This window comes from Mytilus edulis, chromosome 3 (genome assembly GCF_963676685.1).
Source record: "Mytilus edulis chromosome 3, xbMytEdul2.2, whole genome shotgun sequence".
Taxonomy (NCBI): domain Eukaryota; kingdom Metazoa; phylum Mollusca; class Bivalvia; order Mytilida; family Mytilidae; genus Mytilus; species Mytilus edulis.
The window spans coordinates 101,872,087-101,892,002 of NC_092346.1; the positions used below are offsets into that span (position 1 = coordinate 101,872,087).

The 19,916-nt window shown below is 32.0% G+C and overlaps 1 protein-coding gene across 1 annotated transcript; it reads left to right on the forward strand.

Annotated features, from left to right (window-relative positions):
* The first annotated feature begins 86 nt into the window (after positions 1 to 86).
* LOC139518014 (uncharacterized) lies at positions 87 to 6,498 on the forward strand. The gene is made up of 5 exons (XM_071309636.1): positions 87 to 129; positions 1,166 to 1,213; positions 1,835 to 2,191; positions 4,833 to 5,165; positions 6,194 to 6,498. Exons 3-5 carry the CDS (start codon positions 1,891 to 1,893, stop codon positions 6,424 to 6,426), a joined length of 867 nt encoding a protein of 288 aa, XP_071165737.1. The 5' UTR covers positions 87 to 129; positions 1,166 to 1,213; positions 1,835 to 1,890; the 3' UTR covers positions 6,427 to 6,498.
* The last annotated feature ends 13,418 nt before the right edge of the window (positions 6,499 to 19,916 follow it).

Consider the following 19,916-nt stretch of genomic DNA (forward strand, 5'->3'; position numbering starts at 1 on the left):
TAACACAAGTGAAAAAAAAAATAGTTACAGTAAAATGTAGCTGATATAGAATGTATTCAATCCCCAAATTTCTAATATTTGTTTTATTTGTAATACCAATGAATTATTAATTTGCAGCACGAACAGAACGTAAGTATTGAGACTTTACGTATATTAGAAACTTTTCACAACTTTTTGTTTAGAATTAATTGCCAATCTTAAATGATTAACATTTGTTTAATATCTGATCTTAGTAAGTCTATATGAAGATTGTCTTTTTTTTATGTATTTCAAAAATATCTAAGTAAGGAATCCAGTGTAAATTTTGTAAACAAATACCATGGGAAATCTCAAGTGCTCAGAAATGGTCAGCAGATAATATTCCAATAGTGATGTTTGTCATATTACTCTTTGAATAAGAAAGCCGTTTATACATACAAATATCAGATAATAATGCATAATATCATTTAATTACAGATACACGAGTTCCTCTTGTCTAAAATCCGCATTTTATTGACCATTGTCCCCCAAAAATTCTCTTCTCATAATCTTGTCCTACTTAAAAATACCAGAATAATTCTATAGGTTTGAGAACATGGATTCCATTTATTCCAATTGATATTTTATAGTGTCTGTGTATGTTTTGTTGTTATACTATTGGTTCAGAAGGTTTGGTACCATTTTATCGTTTAATTCCGATGCAAATGTTTGCACCTCTCCTAAGTCAAGAATCTGGTGTACAGTGGTTGTCGTCCGTTTATGTAGTTTTTAGAATTTCTCGTTTCTCAGTTTTATACAGATTAGATCGTTTTTACACTAGTAATTTTAAGGATCCTTTATAGCTTACTGTTCGGTGTAAGTCAAGACTCCGTGCTGAAGGCCGTACCTTGACCTATAATGGCTTACCTTTACAAATTGTGACTTGGATGGAGAGTTGTCTCATTGGCACTCATACCACATCTACCTGTATCTATATAAACACGATTAAACAATCAACACAGCTATTTACAATGAACAAAATGCAATTCTGAAACCTAAACCAAATGTGATTTTAACCCTTTTAGGTGATTTCAATTAATTGTTTCGTAATTGAAACATTCTTTCGTTTTAATACTTTTTTCGTAATACTTTATCTTGACGTACTTTTTTTTTCAAAATGTAATTTCATATGTAAAATGTATTCCAGCTCAAGTCCTTACAATAACAACACCAACACCAAGCCGACTACCCCAAAGTAAGTATGTTGTTCAGGAATCTGAATAAATCAGTATACATAAATATAACAGAAGAAACTGAGAAAATAAGGGAGTTACAATTAAAAAACTCAACTTCACAAGAACATGTTTCCCATCGTATAATGAAGAAAATCCAAATGAAGTTACGAATACGATTTAAGTTTCGTCAATAATGTTTTTCTATTAAGCACCATACCAAAAAATCGGAAGCGATTAAAGCTTACAACTTACATTTTACTGAAATGCTGAGAGGTATTTCTTACGTTCTTTCTGACACGATAATAATCAACAAAACACAGTATTCGGACTCGAAGCAAACAATGTGCTGTTGTAGTTCGAAAAATGGTGAACTACTAGTGAAGAAACAGCAAATACCAGTCGGAAATTGGTTGGTACTTGGAAAGTACATATGCTGTTAAAAATAGTGAATATTTATGGTCAATATCGTTTGAATTGCCTTTCATATTTCAAATTTGCAAAACCTTAAATCGGAATAACGTATTACTCTGGCCACGATGCATCAACTGTTGCAGAAGGTGATAAGTAACATTTTATCGATCATCTAAAGTAGCATTCAAAATGCAGTAATTAAAAAATAATTCTGCTTTATATTTTCACAGACTGTACAAGATCACAAGAAGAAATCCATTTCAAAGAAGTTTTTACAATTACCTGCATGATTTCTGTATCAGATCAATATCAGCTTAATACATTATATATTAACTACAAGCCACAGTATGGATCTTACAAACCCGATGAAGCATACAACTTGAGCCTTACACAGATTGAACCTGACCAAAGTGGATGGACCATTACAGTACTAAACAGTTCGTCGCCTGTACACATCAATATTACACGGGCACCTGTGAAGTGTGATAGTGGTGGGGAGTATATATTTAGGTTCATGGCGGTTAATAGTACTAACAGTGCACATGAGTTTGAAGTATCCAAACATACGGAACTCATAACAATTGAAAGTACGTTATTATTATTATATTGTTAAGTAATACAATTAAGTTAGACATATTGATCCCCAAAAAAAAAAAATTAAGGTACGTGATAACTAATATTATTAACCTATCATTTTAATTCAACACAGACAGAACTCATGAAAACTTATATATTATTAGCTCACCTGGCTTATCTCATCACTTTGCGTCCGGCGTCCGGCGTCGTCTGGCGTCGTCTGACAACTTTTACAAAAATCTTCTCCCCTGAAACTACTGGGTCAAATTTAACCAAACTTGACCACAATCATCATTGTAGTATCTAGTTTAAAAATTGTGTCCGTTGACCTGGCCAGTCAACAAAGATGGCCGCCATGGCTAAAAATAGAACATAGTGGTAGATGTTGATTTTGGCTTGTAACTCTGAAACCAATCATTTAGAGCAAATCTGATATGGTATAAAATTGTGTATCAAGTCAAAATCTATCTGCCCTGAAATTTTTAGACGAATCGGACAACGGGTTGTTGGGTTGCTGTCCCTGAATTGGTAATTTCTAAGGACATTTTGCCGTTTTTTGTTATTATCTTGAATATTATTATAGATAGAGATAAACTGCAAACAGCAATAATGTTAAGAAAAGTAAGATCTACAAATAAGTCAACATGACCAAAATGGTCAGTTGACCTCTTAAGGAGTTATTGCCCTTTATAGTAATTTTTTTACCTATGTGTATACTATTTTGTATCTATAAAGTAAAATGGTCGACTGCAGAACACAAGCCCTTCTTCCAGCACCCGAAATAAATCAACACAGTTGCTTCAGCCGACGAAGCACGGTTAGGTCTGAAATTAAGTCATGGACATTTGGTTTAAAAGTTGTCAATCAAATATAATTTATCTTCCAGCTTATTCATGTTTGGTTTGTATAAACGACTGTTAACGTCATAATCCAAGTACAATTCTTACGTCTATGGGCGTTTTTCAATAAAAGCGTATATTTCAGACTTTAAAAAAATGAAAAATCAACTTGTCTAAAATTTAATTTCAAGAGTTATTTTGAATACCTCTATCATAGACCTGTTTGTAAACAAAAAGTGCAATCTTAAATACTCCTTAAAATGATATTTTTTTCATAATTTGAGTACTGTTTCGTACGAAACTGCTCCTAAACACACATATGTTTGCAATTTTAAATGTTTCCTATAGACATTCAAGTTTGTTTACTTTATATACTAGGAAAATCTATTTTTTTTCTGAATTGAAGAACCATTTTTTATCGATAAAGATTAGACAGTACTTCACATATGAAGGTACAACTCGTGTTACGTAGTGGACATTTTGATGCGTTTCGTAGGTGACAAATCCGTTTCGTAGTGGACAAAAAGTTTCTTAGTTGACATCAACCCTATTCTATGTTAATAAAAACATAATAAAAATTACAGGAAACTAACCCTTGGTATTTGCTTTGCACGAATATAATTGAAAAAAGAGTAAAAAAAGACTGCATGGTAGTGGTAGTGTCTCCTACGAAACGTTTTTCTCCCATACTTGTTTCGTGGGTGACCGTTTCGTAGGGGACGTATTCACATGTTTTATTTTTTCCCCACAATCCCTTTATTGCAAAAGTAACAAGACTGATTGTATTCATCAAAGCATGTATTAAGCTGTACACTGATATTTTTTTCATAATTTTAAAACCAGATACTGATGGAGATTTGACCCGTTTCGTAGTGGACATTTACAAAAATACGGTATCACTCTGGTCCATTTGATGTGCTCAATTTTTTTTACCAACAATTTAATTGCCGTTATAAAAGCATCACTTCTTTTGTAAGACCCTAATGTTTATATCTCTTGCAAACAAAAATTACATTGATTTTATAAAACGGTTTATTAGCAAATTTTAAAAACTTCGTTTCGTAACGGACATTTTGTTAGGGACACACCTTCTGAAATTAAAAATCCTATGTTAAAAGCTGTTTAATTATATGTTGGCTCTAAACATACTTTTGAATTATTAAAGAACTTATATTAATTAAGTAAAAATAACATTTATTTCTTCATTTTTTTTACGATATTTTAGAGTATGAATGTTGAACAGGCGGTCTAGGGACTTGCCATTGTTTTGGACCATTCAGGAATCAATAAATTAGCAATCCCTTTAAAAAAAAATAACTGTTTCTTTGCTTAAAAATGTTAAATCTAATTCAATGTACTGACTGCACAAAAAATTACTTGCAAAGACCATACACATTTTTTTTAAAGTGGCTAGGACAAGAAAATACGTTTTTATTGAAAAACGCCCCTATACTTTAGCGTGACCTTCGTACTTTAGCGTCCCCATCGCACTTTAGAGTCCTACATATATATGACACAATAATAAACAGCAGAAAACAACACGTTTTCTGAGTTTTACGGTGACCTATAGTTGTTAATGTCTGTGTTATTTTGGTCTCTTGTGGACAGTTGTTTCATTGGCAATTATACCACATCTTCTTTTTTTATATACACATAATGCATTGTTCAGTAATATGATGTACATTTCTGTCCTATATGATTATTCAGATATTATCAATGACAATAAAAGTACTTCTTATAATGTATTTTTAAACATCTGCATATGTTTCTGTAATCCTTAAAATGAAATGAAATATGATCTTATTTATTACAGGCAAAGTTTCTGATGTAAGCTTACAAGTAAAACAAAACAATGTATCAGGTGGTTTTTATGAAGTATCCTGTTCTGCACAAAGTGCATGTACGCCTGCGCCAATAACTTTGTTAGGAGTTTTCGTTGGAGACAATTCAAAGTCGGCACAACCTATTTTTGGTTCAAATTTTACTTGTATTATAAACTACAATGACAACGACGGATGGACTGTTAAATGTACAGGAACCATTCCAGAGAATGTTTACTCGTCACTCAATAGCATTGCATGTCGGCCAACGACGGGTAACCAAACAATCGATGATAAAAAGGAGATTGAATACGAAATTTGCAGAGGTAAAGATAATTTTAATCTGAATTGAGTTTTATAGAAACCAGACAACAACCATCAGATCTCAATCAATTTATAAAACATACATCAGGTATGGGGTTAGCTCATTGTTGATGGCCGTACGTATGTGTTATGTGGAAAATTAAACGCGATCAATCGACAGAGCAAATGAAAAATGTAAAACAACTGCCATATTTCTGACTTGGTACAGACAATAATTATATTTATCACTCTTGTTCGTCAGGTACAACATACAAGAAACAGTACCATTTTTACTACACGCACCAAATGCACATTTAAACTCAATGTCTCTTTATTAATGCTCAGGGCCAAACTATTCAAAATCCAAAAAAAATTACTATGGACGATCGAGTTACCTTTATATATATATTTGACGATTGTCAAGACATCGATGTTCTAGTGTGCCTTTGATTGACCATAAAACTATTGTACTGCACATGTATAAAAACAAAGTTTGAAGGTTTTAGCTCCAGATTAAAGTAGATCCAGAATAGCGTTTCGGATACACGAAATTTGTAAACAAAATTGTAATGATCAGATATTGTCTCACTGATATTTTGCATGCCTCTATCTGAGGTAATAAACATAACTTTTTTTTCAATATAATGACATGGAGCAGACTATACAATAATTATTTCCGGTATTAAGACTTGAAGTGAAGCAATGTATAATAACATTAACGGTACCAATTTTTCTGCACCAGATGCGCATTTCGACAATACATGTCTCTTCAGTGATGCTCGTGGCCAAAATATGTAAAATCAAAAGCTTATATAAAAGATGAAGAGCTATAATCTAAAGGTTCCAAAAAGTATAGCCAAATCCGTGAAAGGAACCAGAGCTTTGCATGAGGGAGATACATTCCTTAATTTATAAAAAAAAATTAATATTTTGTAACAGCAAATTTAATAACACAAAAAAATCCGTATTTTCATGACTATAGAGTGTTGAAGAACACAGATTTATACTTAAATTTGATAAAGAGTACTTTTCATTTTCATTTTTGTTTTAGATTGCATATTTGAGTGTCCCAACGACAATTATGACACGTATTGGTTTGATCACAAGATATGTAATATATTTCATCGATGTTTCAACGGTCATTTGTACACACAACCTTGTCCACCAGCAACATATTTCAACACTAATTCATGCACGTGTGATCATACAGACAACTTACCAGGAAAATGTGACGAACAAAATGAAAGGGTTGAACAAGAGGAAAAAACAAAATCTTGTAGCTGATGAATTTTATGTGCATCGAAAATATCGCTATTGAATTGGGTTGTCTTACACCATAATTCTTTTAATGTAAAAGTGTAACTGCTCATTACATTTTAAGGTAGCACAATACAAAGATTTTTTTACTTCCAATCACTAACCTTTAAAATGCTGTAACTTTCTTATGAATGCATAGAAAATAATAAAAGAGGTATATATAGATAGATAAAAGATTGATCTTTTAAATGAATGCAATATTTTTATTATGCAATCATCATATAATCAATTATTATGTAATTAGTGGCAAAATCTGGGTAAGTTCACTTGAATGAATTTAGCTCTATCATCTCTTTAACTATACAGAAAATTTTAACGAAATCTTAATCAACACATCATGGGCTTCAAAAGGGTGTCTCAGATTGTCTCTATGGTATTCCATTCTCTCATAAATCTCTAATTAGTGTAAACATCCTAACCACATAAAAGAAGATAATGTTTAATTAGGTGTAAAATTTGTTCTATACATTCCATCTGAAATCTGAGACACCTTTTTGTAGATAATGGCCATAGGAACAACATATAATAAAATCAACCCTCTAGGGATACCTATGCAGAAGCTAATTTCATTTGAAAGTGGAAATTTGGTGAAAAATATTTTAGACACAGTTAACATTATAATTGGTTACATAATTGTTGCATAATACTAACATTACATTAATTTGAAAGAATAATCTGTAAGCTATCCAAAACTACCACTTTTATAAATTTTCTAGCATTATTAAGAAAGTTACAGCATTTTAAAACTTGGGAGTTAGAGTTATAAAATCTTTGTATTGTGCTACCTTAACTATGCCATATACTATTAGTATTTTAACTATGCTTAATTTTGTCATATATAGTTATCAAAGGTACTAGGATTATAATTTAGTACACCAGACGCGCGTTTTGTCTACATAAGACTCCTCAGTGACGTTCATTCTAAAATATTTATAAAGCCAAACAAAGTTGAAGAGCAGTGATGATCCAAAATTCCAAAAAGTTGTGCCAAACAATCCTTGTACAACTATATATTATTTGATAATTTCTGATGAATTCCCTTATTTGAAAAATATCGTTGCAACAGGATCCGCCATTAACATATGGAATCACTGCTAAAATAATTGCATCCTCAGTTGAGCAGATTGAGTACATTGTTTAAAAAAAAAAGAGAGATGGGTGTATACACTGGTAATATACAAATTAAACCTTTCGTATTCTTGTCCCGCGTCTGTAAGATTCAGGAAATTGAGAAAGAATGGCGTTATCGTGGATTTACCTTATCACATACTATGCAAATTTTATCGCTAAAATATGTCGATTAAAATTTTCAAGTTTGGACTAATTACACAAACGCTTATTACTATACTATACTAGTATATTGTGCCTGTTTCGATGGGATTGGTGTATTATTTTTTTAAAATCTACGGACACAACTATATAAACATATAAACTTTGCTTTTTTTTCTCTCTTTCTTGTATGTAATTATGTATTTGTCAGAATGGCATTATAAACTAGTCTAGTGAGCCTAGGGAAACCGAAATTTTTTTAATGGATTTATATTCAAACTGTTATTATAGAGATTACACTTTGAAATAAATTCATTCATTTATTCATGCTCCTTAAAAGTGATCATTTCTTTTATATACAATACATTTGAAATTACTATACGGTATTGATGTGATTGTCGTGTTTGCTGAATTATTAGGTTTTAACAGATTGTGGGTTCTAATTATGCATCTGTTTGTTGTTAATCAATCAGAAGCAGAATTTAAAAAAATCCTTCTTAAAGACAAAAAAGGCATCTTGTAAAGCATTGAAAAAGCAAAATCACAAAAATACTGAATACAAAAATACTGAACTCCGAAGAAAATTCTAAACGGAAAGTCCCTAAGCAAATGGCAATATCAAAAGCTCAAACACATCAAACGAATAAGCCAAGTGTTCAATACAAAGATTAACATTTTGATTGACTAACAGAAACCTTTTTCTGACCGAAATCACACCAAACGAATGTATAACCACTGTCATATTCTTGACTTGGTACAGACATTTCCTTATGCAAAAAATGGTGGATTAAACCTGTTTTTATAACTAGCTTAACCTCTCACTTGTATGACTGTTGCATCAAATTCCATTGTATTGACAACGATGAATGAACAAAACAAACAGACATAATAGGTAAAAATGTCAAAATAAGGGATACAGCAGTCAACATTGTGTTATAATCTTAATGACTATAAAAACGAACAAATATGTAACAAAGAAGCACATTGAGTAATTTAGACAAATCACTTTGGCAAAAATGAAAGACATGAATACAAAAATTATCATAGAATAATTACACGATGACGGAATGTACCAAAGAAATACTAAAACGCACAAAGACAAAGCACATCAGAAAAAATGAAAGACAAGGCTATAATTCTATCACAGAACAATAACACAATCACGAGATTTAAAGTTCAGTCACGTCAAATTTATATCAACAAAAACAGACCAGACTAAACAGCAAAAGTAATATTAATAAAGACAAATAAAAGAATACAATAACACGTTATTAAGATGATAAACAACGTAAGTACCCATAATTTATACTTCAAGGCCATCGTGTATTATTTGCTAGTAAAAATATTAATATTTATTAAGAAGGTCTTGATATCTTCCGATATTTTATTTTAGAAAAAGGACGAGACGTTCTTTGACATACCCCTGTTCCATTGACTTTCTGCTCAGACACTGGTGACGATTTACATAGTCTTAATAGAGAAAACAACACAAGCGACATAAGTATCTACTTTATACATTAAATGTAACTTAACAATGGTATTTGTACGTATGAAGCGTCAACTTCATGTTATTTATACCTTTCAAGCGTCATTGTAACATACATTGTACGTTTGAAAGTGAAAATTAATAATTTGGATGGTCTTTCTTTTCCCAAAATCATTTTTAGACCGTTAAAAAGGTGAAAACTTATGTATTACGAACTTAATCACTGACTGCATACGTAAGATGGCAAGTCGGTGATTGTTTTTACAGATATATATATTTTTTTGACAGTAAGCTAAAAGAAATACGATTTTTATAGATAAAATGAAATTTGTCAGTATCTTTTAATTTAAGTTGACATATGTTATATATACATTTTTTCCAAATTGATTAGTTAAGTTTTCGGTGACGACGACAATTTTTTTTTACAGTTGTTACGTTAATGTGCAATGTTATTTGTCAACTGATGAACATTTATTTAAATTACTAAAGGATCTTTGCAGAGTCCCCTGTCATCAATTCCAATCTTTTTAAATGCGTTGCAGCACATACTACATGAAATTGAACAAGCTTAGAAGTTTTTGCAAGGAAATAAATCAAGATTTTATAATTATAAGGAGTCAAAACAGATAAAAGAAAATGTAGCTGATGGTTGCAAAATTATTATTTTTTTGGCTTTCTGAAAGTTTATTCTCTTTCATGCAGAAAGAGCAAGAGCCATTACAACATTTGCAAAGTAAATTTGCAGAAATTTCAGTCAAACACTGGTACACGATTTCATATTACATTCATTTTTTTATAGTCTAAGAGTAAAGTCATTTTCAATTAATATTTTATAGTGCGTCTTTTCAATTGTAATGTTATACTGCTGTTTCAGTTTTAGTGTGAAGGTTATTGGCGCCTGTTAAAACGTTCAAACCCACAGCATATATTATATGCACCTGTCCTAAGTCAGGAACAGTGTTTGTCGTTTGTTTGTATGTTTGATAAATGTTTCTCGTTTAAAATAATAATAAAAAAAAAGATGAGGTGTGATTGCCAATGAGACAACTCTTCACAGGAGCCCAAATGACACAGAAATTAATAAAAATGGTCACAGTAAAGCCTTCATCAATGAGCAAAGCCCATGCCGTATAGTCAGCTATAGAAGGCCCCGAAATGACAAATGTAAAACGTTTTACAATTCAAACGAAAACACTAACGTCCTAATTAATGTACACAAAAAAGTGAACGAGAAACAAATATGTAACCCGGCACCAAACGACAACCACTGAATTACAGGCTCTAGACTTGGGACAGGCACATATGTACGTAATGTGGCGGAGTCCAAACCCTCCCCTAACCTGGAACAGTGGTTTTATAGTACAACAAAAGAACGAACTGTAAAAATCATTTAAAAAAGGCTTATCTGTAGATATTTGGTCTCAACAGTATTTCATGTACATTGTAGAAACCCGCAAATATATTTGCTCTTCTCTTTATTTCATAGCAACGTAATGTTACATATTTATATATGACTTTTAAAGCCAAGACGCAAAGATATGCTGATTTAGTTTAAGTTTGGTTAAGTTTAATCGGTAATTAAACTAAATTGATTTGTGTGGGACTTGTGCCTAATTAGCTATAAAACATTTTGTTGATTGATATAGATCGTTAATCATCTAGTGTTAACTAGATATATAAGTCCCTGACCTGTGAAGTGGAGCTGTAGGAGACTTTATTATATTTGTTTGTCTGTCTATCTTGTAGTCTTTTTTGTCTGTCTGTCTGGTGGTCTTGTTTGTCTTGTGTGTCTGGTGGTCTTCTCTGTATATCTGTCTGGTGGTCTTGTGTGTCTGTCTGTTTGGTGGTCTAATCTAGTTGTCTTTGTATGTCTGTCTGTCTGTTTATCTGGTGTTCTTGTCTGTCTGTCTGTCTGTTTATCTGGTATGTCTGTTTGTCTGTCTGTCTGTCTATCTGGTGGTCTGGTCTGTCTGGTTGTCTTGTCTGGCTTGCTGTCTGTCTGATTGTCTTGTCTGTCTGTGCCTGTTTGGTAGTCTTGTTTGTGTGTCTGTCTGGTGGTCTTTTTTGCGTCTCTGTTTTGTGGTCTTGTTTGTGTGACTGTCTGGGGGTCATGCCTGTCGGTCCGTCTGTCTGATGGTCTTGTCGGTGTGGTGGTCCTATTTGTCTGTATATCTGTCTTTCTGGTGGTCTGATCTGTCTGTTTATCTGTCTTTCTGGTGGTCTATCTGGTGGTATCGTCTGGCTGGCAAATGTCCCTGATAAAATCAAGATCAAGTTCGAATTTGTTTGGGTCTTATGAGTTTGACCGAGTAATTCTCTTATATGCTGGATACTGTCCACGCTAGTCTGTGTCCACACTTGTTTCATTCGATATTTCGTATAAAGAAATTCTTTCCAAGATATATTTTCGTTATTTATATGTTCAACCTTACTGTGGATACTCGTTTAAAGAGATGTTTGGTAGAATATGGCAAGGAGATAGCAACTCAGATGTTCCATTATTTTTCTTTCTAATGTTAACATCATAGAAGGAACAAACCATCTTTTTATGTGTTTAAATATTTGGTGCGGAGGGGCATTTTATTTCGTACAGACAATTTGATGAAGTATATATATGAAGCCAAAAAAAAAATAAACTTTATAAAAATCCTTTGTTCAACCACAAAAGATTAATCGTCGATATCTAACAGTATTAATACGCAATCAGATGGCTAACTATCAGGGGAAATAATGTTGACAGACAAAAAATCTACAAACTTCACGGAAGTAAGAGAACTGTATTTTGGGGAACAAACTGATTAAATTGGAAAAATAAAACCATTATTTTGAAAATTCGATTAAGAGTATCTTGATATTTGTCAATGATATTATAGAGAAGACACTGGTAATATATCTCAATATTTTATTCTGGAGAAAAAAAATAGACTACAAGAATAATTTGATTGTAGGAATAAATATTTTTAAAAAGCCATCCCAAAAGATTGGCTTAAAAATGTTTGTAAAATTTTAGTTCAAGAATACATTAAAAGATATAACGAAAACAGAGCAATGAAATTTAATCTATTACTGAAGTCGTTAAAAAGAAGTTTAGACGATTGTTAGAATAAAACATAATGAGTTAAAATGTTGTAAAATTGTATTTCAAGAAATTTATACATATTACTAGTATCTCAATTGTTTGTAAAACAATTGAAAGGTCTTTCCTGTAAAGGTGATGTTTTCGTAATGTACTCTGTATGACCTTTCGTTTGATATACGACAAGCATACCTTCTGAAACTTTTCGTTTTTAACACTTAATTACCTCAACTTTCTACATTTTTGAGATCAGAATTATGATAAATGTAAGATAGAGTAGATGAGCTTTCATTTGATATGCGACAACGCCATGTTCTAGAAAGTTTGATTTTTGCACTTAATTACCCTATCCAACTTAATTTTGGAGGTCGGGAATTTGATATTTCAAATGTACACATCATGACCTTTCATTTGATATACAACAACCCTACCTTAAAACAACATTTATTTTTTGCACTCAATGACCCCATCCAACCCATTTGTGGGAGACGTCAATTTGAAATTTGAAATGTACGCTTTATGTTCTTTCATTTGATATGCGACAACCTTACCATCTGAGAAATTTGAATGTTGCACTAAATGACCCCACCTGCCCCCTGGGATGAAAAGGGGGTTTAAAATTTTCATTTTTAAGTAGAGTTTATTAAGACCTTCAATTTGATATATCAGATGACCCCATTTGACAAAGTGCAAATAATGATGCAAAATCAACTATATAAATAGAACTTATGAAACTTACAAAGTCAATGCAAAACTTGAAAATTTCAAATTGATTTTTTGGTGTTTTTTCCATGGAATGTTTTTGGTATTTGGTCAAACATATAACTATGTCAACCTCTTCAATTTCTAAAACATTTTAAGTGGTAAGCTATTGATGATTCAGAAATACATGCCTCCGCTCGCAAAACTTCAAACTGCATTATCTCTAAAACGACAATAGATATCTCAAATCTGTTAAATGATAAATGATCTACAGTTGAGGGACAACATTATAAAAAAAGAATTGGGACAATTTCAAAGTTCACCAAGGTCACAATTAATCATCAAATATATGATGCAATACAAAACTTGAGAACCGGAAGTCGTAGAGACATGGCACTATCACCATTCAACTCAGGACCACTTGACCTTTCAAATATCACAAGGTCAAGGTCATAGTATAATGTGAAGGTCAAGGTGAAATTTCATCATGACCTGACATTGACCTCAAATTGAAGGTCTTGAACTACTGATCATCTTTGCAGTTTACAGTAGGTTGATATATGTTACCTTTAAAAAGATATACACACAATACTATACTTTTAAGAATCATCCCGTCGTAACTTTTGAACAGACAGTCGGACACTTTTGAGCTCAGTGTATAAAATGTAGAGCTCGTCGAGAGGAACATTTTATACGCTGTAAGTATGCAGCAAACTCTTGTCGTTTTCCTAATATGAAAGCTTGAAATTGCACTCGGTGACCTTTGACCTTGGGTGCAAATTAAAGGTCACATGAACTTAAGATTATTGGTGTAGGTCCCAAGTCTTTACGACTTCCGGTTCTCGAGATACAATTTTTCAAAAATTGTGTATATTTTATCAAGGGAAATAACTCCTTATAAGGTTTAACAACAAAACATTTGTATATGTTAATTAACATTGCCATCTGGTCTTGTACATGTTGCCGTTTTCAAATCGATTCTATCTTGAATACTTTTTGAGAAAAATGTAAAAGAAGAAAATTGCTTCAAGGGGACGTAACTCTAATAGGGAATGATGAAATCCTTAGCAGCCTCATATGGTAACACATCATGATGAGATCTAACTTTTGTCCAAATAAGGTCATGATATCTTTAAAAACAACGAGGGGGGGCCATGTCGAAAAAAACCAATAAAAGGGAGATAACTTATAAAGGGGATGATGAAATCCTACACAGCCTCATCTGGTAATACTTCATGATGAGGTCTAACGATGGTCCATATTTGGTCCTGATAACTCCAATAGAAACGAGGGGAGGCCATGTCAAACAAATGCTGGATGAAAAAAAAAAAAAAAAAACAGGAGAAAAACAATAAGGTCTTTCCTCGCGGAGAGGAAAGACCTTAATTATAATATATACCAGCAGCTAATTGCTAACCTCGGTAACCAGTGGAATATAACAGGATACATCAAGAAAAGCTTGGTTTCTTGATGTAATAATGTTACAAGCATATTTGGGGAATAAATATACAATGTCGTAAAAAAAAAGAAGATGTTTAACATAGTGGACAAGATGATTTCTGTTAAATCAATCTTGAGTATGTAACTTATTATAATGTATGACCAAAGTATCAACTGTATGTTAAGTAAACATAATATTTGAAAAGATACTGTAAGCAAATTTTGATAAATGCTGATTTAAAAAGAACCTTTTAGACTGCAATACACAATGGAACTATCCATTTGAATAAAATTTTTCCTAACATTTTTATGATATGTTGTGTATGCAGATATAAATAAAATAAATTCAAGAAAATTTCCGATGGGATTTATTTAAGAAAAAAACCACCAGCTAATATTTTCAATCTTTAAGGAATTTAATAAGGTAAGTTGTATCTGTATATCATTTAAGTACATTCATTCTAACTAAATAAATAGATATACAGATATATCATTTTATAATGTTGATAATAAAAATAATTTTAAGATTGATAAAGTGTACAACAATAGGATTTTCTTAAAACTATTTTGGCTTTCTGTATCATTGATGTTTCATGATGGATCTAAACAATTATGTTTACTAGTTCAGTGATAATGGACGTCATGCTAAACTCCAAATTTTACACAAGAAACTTATATTGAAAATCATACAAGAAAGACTTTTTTCTATTTTCAGTTTTAACGGACATAATTGTATACAGTCATGGCAAATACAAAACTGATTGCAATGATACTCATTGGTCTAATGGTAGTAACTAAAGGTATAGCATTTATTATATGATACAAATTGTACAGAGGAGCAGTTTAGTTTGATGCTATTGAAAATTTGGACACATGTTTTTTCTTCTCATTTGTTTAAATGTCGATTCACATAGATTTCTGCTAATCTCAGGTTTATCATAAGGTAGAGTCCATTGGAGAACCATTATAGCTGTTAACTTTAACACATATGGATGCAATTAATGTTTACTTTTTTAATTATTCATCATAGTAGGTGTGGAGTAACAAAATCTAAAAAAAAAGGATTATATATCCGTTTATATAGAATTGATAACAAAGTATTGACATCATTTCATACTTTGAATTATGCATTTTTCTTGTCTTATAGGACAACAGATTTAGACATAATCAATTTCTAGTACACGGCCGACACTCGGCTAACCGAGAGATTGGTCGGTTAATCTATATTGAGTATGTGGCTATATCGGCGGTGGGTCTGTTAATCGGGTTGGCTAAAGTCTGTTAATCAGGTGTTATCGAGGAAATTATTGGAAATTCTGCATGTTTCATTGTATAACTTTTTAAATGTATGTTTATCATAAAAATTATTCATGTCTAACAAAACAATTCAATGTACTGAATCCAGTGGTGTAATTATTATTTTTCTAGCTTCGATGTACGATCTATAAAATGAAAAGGCGTGTTACTCATCAATAAATGTATACACATTTTACACACACAAAATGTACACAAAAAGACACGTTGGTTGAATTTACTTGCATGCGATATTTTGAACATCGAACAAAGACAGGCATTATGTTTGTAAACCAAATTGATATCATTGTGTGAAAAATCTACACAAAAATCTGTATTTTGGCGACATAAATCAATCTTTATTTAAAACCTGGTCTGTTAATGGGTCGGATGTATAAAACCCGGCCAGTTAATTGGTCTGTTAAGAGTTATGAATTGCAATAAAAGGATAATTTTATTGCTTTATGGGGTGTTATCGGATCAAATGGGTAGGCTCAAGACGAGTGGCTAAAATATACGGAAACAACACATGAGCAATGAAACATAATATATACGGAAACACTGACATGAACAATGAATTTAGGCCATGAATATTGAAAACTGATATAAAAAAGTGTAATATTAAAGTATTATTATACGTCATGTTAAAATGCCATATTTTGATTGCCTAATACGAAGGTGTTAATTTACTCTATCACATGGCTGAGCGGGTGACAATTTTTTGGAATGTCACCCTCTCGGCTAGACCAATCAAAAATCGGCAGTTTAAACGACAATGAATTGAATCTACATCAAGTTATTTTATAGACAATGCTTAAAGTTCTAATTTACTATACAACGAAGCGTGGAACGACTCAAACTTATTTCTTTTGGGAAAACGTATTTCACTTGTTAATATCTTTACTTTAAAACCTATAAATCATTGTGTGTTATGCTTATTAAGGAATAACAGTACTGTAGTTGAAGAGTTGCCACCGTCAATTGTAGACTTGACGGTCGCAAATGCAGTTTTACTGCCGACGCGTAGCATTAATTGCATTAGAATTGTTGATATTAAACGCTTTCGTTCACCATCGATGGGTTTCAACTGGTGATGTACATTTCATCATGTTCATTGTGATGTATATTTCTCAGCCAGATATGAGGCCTTTTGAAAGGGGTATTTACCCAAAATTTAAGTAAAATAAATAACAATAACAAAATAACAACAATTGAAAATATTTTTTTCTTGATAGCAGAGCTTTTTTCCCGTTTCGGGCCTAATCCTTGTATCGTTTATATGTCAAGTCAATGCACTACTATTGTCTATTTACTTCACATCTGAAGATTTTTCAAATACCCGTTACGCTGTCAAGTACGTGACTACATAGAAAATACTTTATAATAAAACTCATCTGTTAAAGAAAATGATGATAGGACATTCATTATAATAAATCAAATATCACATAGCTGAGAGGGTGATAGAGCAGATCGGTATCCCTCGAAAAAACATTGTCAACCTTGAGTTGACAATGTTTTCTCGGGACCCAATCTGCTCTATCACCCTCTCAGCTATGTGTTATTTATATCTTATCCCATAGTTGTTACGGATACGGATAAATTTTTAAGATTTACCTTTTACACTGCACTTAAATATGTAATAAAAAGCTTAAAGATTATAACCTGTTTTTCCATATTTGACCTGGTATCACCCCTCGACCCATATCGGCCCTCGGCTAAAGCCTCGAGGCCGACATGGGAGTCTCGGGATGATACCAGGGCTAATATAGAAAAGGGCATGTTATAATCTATACATATTGATTTCATCCAAGAATGGTCGCATATATCATGTGGATTCTGTTTAGGTTGTCATGAATGACACTAATTTGTATCTAAATTGGTATTAACCAGTATATAAATCAGAGATAAACGTCGTAATGTAACTAAACATCAGTAAGTAAAATATATTGGGATGCTAGAATATATAAAGAATAAAGAAATAATAATGAGTAAGATAAAATAAAATGTAGAGAAAAGTAACAGACAATTTAAAGAATATAGAAATAAACAACACCCCAATCCGGACCCTCATTGTATACACGAGAATCTGGATGGAAACACAGAATATATAGAATAATAGATAAGGACAGTAGGAAGTGATGCATTAATAAAAAAAGATAGAAAAAAAACAATAACTGTTTGAGAATAAAGACATGAAACACCACTGGGTGTTGAAACAGTAACGGATTGCTATGTACTCATATTGGTAATAAATGCTAAAAGTTTACATGCGGACAACTGCAGTTCTCCTCTGCACTTATGTAGAAAGGAACTCAATGGAATAAAATGAATTAAAACTTGAGATAACCAAATGTAGCTGCATTCGCTCCTTTCCATTTACTTCTTTAGACTGATTTGTAAACAACAGATGATTCAGTAATAGAAGAAAAGAACCAATCGGGAGATGTTGACGATTTAGAGTTTAACGTCCAGTGACAAATATCATGTGCATATGTTAACGACAACACGTTATATGTACCCTGTGTTGTATTAGAAAGACACTTTCGGACGGATTTGAGAACGTGCTACTTTGAACAGACACAAAAATTAAAGCTGAAGAAAACGTTAATAATAGATTCATGAATATTCCAGCAGGCAATCCATATCCATATATTGAAGTGACACACCCCTTAATAAAATGCAAAGGAAGTCAAAATAAAAATGTTCTTACTAGAAGGATTGTGATTTTTTTTTTACTCAAGAGCATCTCATTCTTAACTTTTTCAAAGGGAAAATATAAAGGTAGCACAAGTATTGTCGTGGCTAAATAACTCTTAACTGACACAATTTCAATTGTCCAACCCATTAACAGACTTTATTCCCATAATGTTCACTAAAACGTGGTATTACTCACGTTATATTACAATTATGAAATATTTACTAATTTCAATTTAATTTTTAGAACCAAAGTACGATTTTGTGTCCTTTAAATGATATCTAAAATTGTTTTTTTCGCCTTTCATTACAAAAATTGCTATGCGTATAAGCATAAATACTACATACTTGCGCGACGCCTTTTAGTTTTACTGAAAACTGCGCAGACTATGAAATGTTTTTACAGTTGGAAAATGTTCTATGATATATATCATTTTGTCAGACACTTTTCTTTTTTTGATTTGATTCTTATAATGTACCTAAAATCTGTATATTAAATAGATTTTAATATTAAAATTGTGCGTTTTACTCTTAACAGACGTATAACCAACCCGATTAACAGACCAACCGCCGATATAGCCGCATACTCAATATAGATTAACCGACCTATCTCTCGGTTAGCCGAGTGTCGGCCGTGTAGTATAGATGTTTTAAAAAATGTTAATTTTTTTTGCAGTAATGAGATTTCAGTTAATTATTTGATACGCGGTGTAAATAACTAAAAAATAAACAGAATTATGATTATCATACCCACATCATTACACTCAGACACAAAATTCCATGATAAATGTAATACCGATGTTTTCTCTAAATAGTACATACAGATAACCCTTAACATTTTTCTTATTTACATATTCTAAAATTTCTTCTATCATCGCAACATAACTTGTTATTAAAACAGGTAATTAAGCACATTTCTCTTTCGTAGTTAGACCCATTTTGTTTAAGAAATACTAAATGAATTTTAACGTTAGTTACCGTTCCCATTTTATATTACAATATGAAAATTCTAAAAAAAACCTTAAAATTTCAGGCAATTAATAGATTCACTTTTCAAAATGAAATTGAGCAAGAGTAAAACAACTTTATGGAAGCTTTGGATTTCAAATATTTTGGCCACGAGCATCACTGAAGAGACATGTATTGTCGAAATGCGCATCTGGTGCAAGAAAATTGGTACCGTTAATTTTATTACTACAACTGGATCGATGCCTCTGCTGGTGGACTATTAGTCCCCGAGGGTATCACCAGCCCAGTAGCCAGTACTTCGGTACTGGCATGAAAATACGGATTTTTTGGGTTATTAAAATTTGCTGTTACAAAATATTAGAAATTATTATAAATTAAGGAATGTATCTCCCTCATGCAAAGCTCTGATTCCTTTCACGGATTTGGCTATACTTTTTGGACCTTTTGGATTATAGCTCTTCATCTTTTATATAAGCTTTGGATTTCAAATATTTTGGCCACGAGCATCACTGAAGAGACATGTATTGT

Coding starts and splice junctions, on each gene's coding strand:
- LOC139518014 (XM_071309636.1), top strand. CDS start 1,891: ATGATTTCTGTATCAGATCAATATCAGCTTAATACATTATATATTAAC. Junction 2,192..4,832: donor GGAACTCATAACAATTGAAA/GTACGTTATTAT, acceptor TATTTATTACAG/GCAAAGTTTCTGATGTAAGC. Junction 5,166..6,193: donor TGAATACGAAATTTGCAGAG/GTAAAGATAATT, acceptor TTTTTGTTTTAG/ATTGCATATTTGAGTGTCCC.